General features: G+C 43.5%; 1 protein-coding gene across 1 annotated transcript in view; it reads right to left on the bottom strand.

The window, feature by feature from the left end:
- Positions 1-390: 390 nt before the first annotated feature.
- Positions 391-3,228, bottom strand: part of LOC311305940 (zinc finger CCHC domain-containing protein 24-like) — a 24,074-nt gene continuing 21,236 nt past the window's right edge. Inside the window, exon 4 of the mRNA XM_084433996.1 lies at positions 391-780. Coding sequence (XP_084290122.1) covers positions 667-780 — 114 coding nt within the window. The 3' untranslated portion in view covers positions 391-666. The remainder of the gene's footprint in view (positions 781-3,228) is intronic.

Raw genomic sequence — 3,228 nt, 5'->3', positions numbered from 1 at the left:
AACAGGAACGAGCGCCTGATCGAGAGTGATCCGTTCGTCCATTCGCTGATACTGATGTCCTGCCTGTTAAATATTGCCCTGAAATGTGTTTTATAAAAAACACCAGAGGAATATTTCACATGTGAATCACAGCAAACATATCAAATAACAGGTACTTGCACCATTAACACTATTCAGAGTGATATGATATATATATACAGTAGTCAACATTTGAGTGGATCAAAATCTTTCATCAGTTATACATGAATTTTGAACAATACCTGTTCTTGTCTTGATCCACTTCAAATGTTGACTACTGTATATATATATATATATATATATATATATATATATATCTCACAGCACATTAAATGAGAGTTGTGGGTCAGTTTTTTGTTTTTTGTTTTTTTTCAGAATTTTGTGTTTAAGTTTTGTGGTGAGTTTTAATTGTGGTTCTCCATTTACTTTAACAACCACAGATTTATTGTTAAAAATATATATTTTCTGTGGAAATCAACATATTGCATAAATGCTGCCGACACCATTTCAGTTTCATTTACTCAGAGTTCTGCTTTAAATCAGTCATGAATCAGTGTTTATTGTCCAGCTAAAGTGGAGCAGATTGCGTGGAGCACGAGGTGAATGATGGGTGTATCTGGGCGTCTTTAGGATGCCGGGGGTCAGAGGTCACTGAACTCGACGACAGTAGTATCCGAGCTTCTTACACTTCTCACAGAGATGCTGAGGATGTTCTTTGCTCTGGTCCGAAACGTCCAGGCCGTCGGGTTTCTCCAGAGGACGCTGCAAACACAGAGGAAAGATTTGAAATCCTACATCCCTAGAAGAGCATCTATTCATCTTTCTTTAGTGTGTAATGTTGGTGTTTGAGCATGAAAAATGTTTCAAAGTCCCTCCAGCGGGAGTTCTTCTCTATATCAGTGTCAGTGTTTCTGAACTCCTGAAACGCCTCCATTGTAGTCTTGAGTTTCTTCCGGGAATGAACACGCCACAATATTCCTCATTATAATAATTCATACGCAGAATAAAGGGGCGGGGCCTGGTTGAGTTAGTTAGTAGTGTGTTAAACTGGCGGGGGCAGGACAATTCCCGAAAACGCTCGAAGCGCTCGACCAATCACAACACACTGCTCCAGTCGACCAATCAGAGCACAGTGTGCTCTTCAGAAGGAGAGGCTTCATAGAGACAGAAAGTAAACAGAGCGTTACTGACAGACTGGGAAGAGAGGAGCCGCAACAATGGAGAATATGAGGAGAATAATCAACATTCAAGCAGGAAAACCTGTTCTAGTAGAGCCAAAACCAAGACTTTGTAAATGGGCTTAACTGTTTAAAATATTTCCTCATTTTAAAAAGCCAAAAAGCAGCCATGATGTCTACATAAAAGCATGCATCTTAATAGCAACATTTACAATACAAAAGAACATCTGGTGAACATTACAAAGGAAAAAGGGACGTCAGGAGCGTTAAGGAGAGCAGATTCGACTCGATGCTCTTCATCAAGTGTTTTCTACCCGGTTCATAACTTCACAACCTGCCAAACACACTGCAAAGTCCCTCATGAAAGCTTCATCTTGAGCCAAAAGACCTCTATTACATCAGTGTCTCCAGTTTCTGAAGCCCTGATTAATAACAAACAGATGCTTGCCAACTTTTTACGGTTTCAAGTCTGTTCAGATGAATTTAGATGTTCTTTAAGCGGCTCATTTTGTACAGATGCTTCAATAAAGAAACTCCAGAAAGCTTGCAAAGTTCCTGAGCCGTAAGCTGTAATGCAGTTGTGTTTGTATGGACCAGAAGGAAAACTAAACACAGAAATGAACATCTTAATCGGTCTCTTTGTCTTGTTTTCTAGTTTAAAAAAAACATCCATAAAACGAGAAACATTTACTTGGAAAGTCAGATTGCATAAGGTGAATCGGTTTATTTTTTTACCCAATTTTTACCCAAAGGTTTGTTAGATTCACACTTAATTTAGCAATGGGGTAAACAGCCCCAATTATTACCCAATCACCAGGACCCGCCCACTCACCCACGGGTGCGTATCGCCTTCATGATCTCGCTGTTGTCTGGACGAGCGCTGCAATGGGCTCAATCCATCTGGCACTCCAACGGCCCGGTCACGAGTTACGAGTTACTTGGCATACTTCACCAACCACTTAGCGGCATCTAGCGGGTGGAATGAGACGGCCCTGTTGACAGCCTTTCGCCAGGGACTCAACCCAGAAAGTGCGCCACCAGATGGTCATTAATGACGATCCTGTCGGTTTGAGAGGTTTCATTCAGAAAGCTGTGCGCATCTCCCAGCGTCTATCAGCCTTTTCACTGGATCAACCCGCTCTGCATCCTCCAAGAGGATTGAGTCCAAGAAGATAATTACAACACTTGTGTCTGTATTGTGGGGGAGAGGGCCACACGTCACCAACTGCCCGATACAACCACCAGCGGTGAGTATATTCAGTTTCTCCCGAAGATTGCACCCCTCACTCACACGCCTGTCCAAATTCTCACCCCAAAACTTCTCGTTTCAGCGCAAGCGCTCATTGCAGGGCCGTGGTCGCATTTCTCACTTCTCCCCTACAGTAACGCTCTGCGTCGGCTGCCTGCATGAGGAGAAGATCTCGTTCTTGGTGCTGGAAGGATCCACCGCTGACATCATCCTAGGCTGGGACGCCCCTGGATGACCCAGCACGAACCCACTATCAACTGGAAATCTGGAGAAATTCTACAATGGAGTGATTCCTGCTTTTGTGATCAAACAGTCTTCACGTCATTCGACATCCCTCGATCTCTTCATCCAGCCTCCAGTTGAACTCCACCTCTGTCGAAAGCCCAGAAACTGTGAGTAAAACTGAAATCCCTCCAGAGTACTGGGCGTTCCAGGATGTATTCAGCAAGCGGTTGGAGATCTGTCTACCACCTCATCGACCATCGACCTGCTGACCTGGACTTTCTAGGCTTTGCTAACTTTTATCGAAGGTTCATCCAGAATTACAAGGTGTTTCTCAATGTCAAGGATACTTCCTTGGCAGGACTGGTCCTTCCAAGTCACTTCCTTCAGAGGCTAGGCGAGGCTCCTCTTTAGCACTCGGAGAACACGTAAATGGAACAGGCTAGCAAGTGCACGTCAGTGCGTCATTACGTCAGTGAAAATGAAAAACAGAGCGTTGCTATGGACGCAGTTCTGTTCACTCAGGCAATATAATCGTTTTTAAATCAATAAACTCCTTTT

Source organism: Rutilus rutilus, assembly GCF_951802725.1.
Source record: "Rutilus rutilus genome assembly, chromosome: 16".
NCBI classification, from domain to species: domain Eukaryota; kingdom Metazoa; phylum Chordata; class Actinopteri; order Cypriniformes; family Leuciscidae; genus Rutilus; species Rutilus rutilus.
The sequence above is the reverse complement of the archived record's forward strand: the minus strand, read 5'-3'. Positions and strand labels throughout refer to the sequence as shown.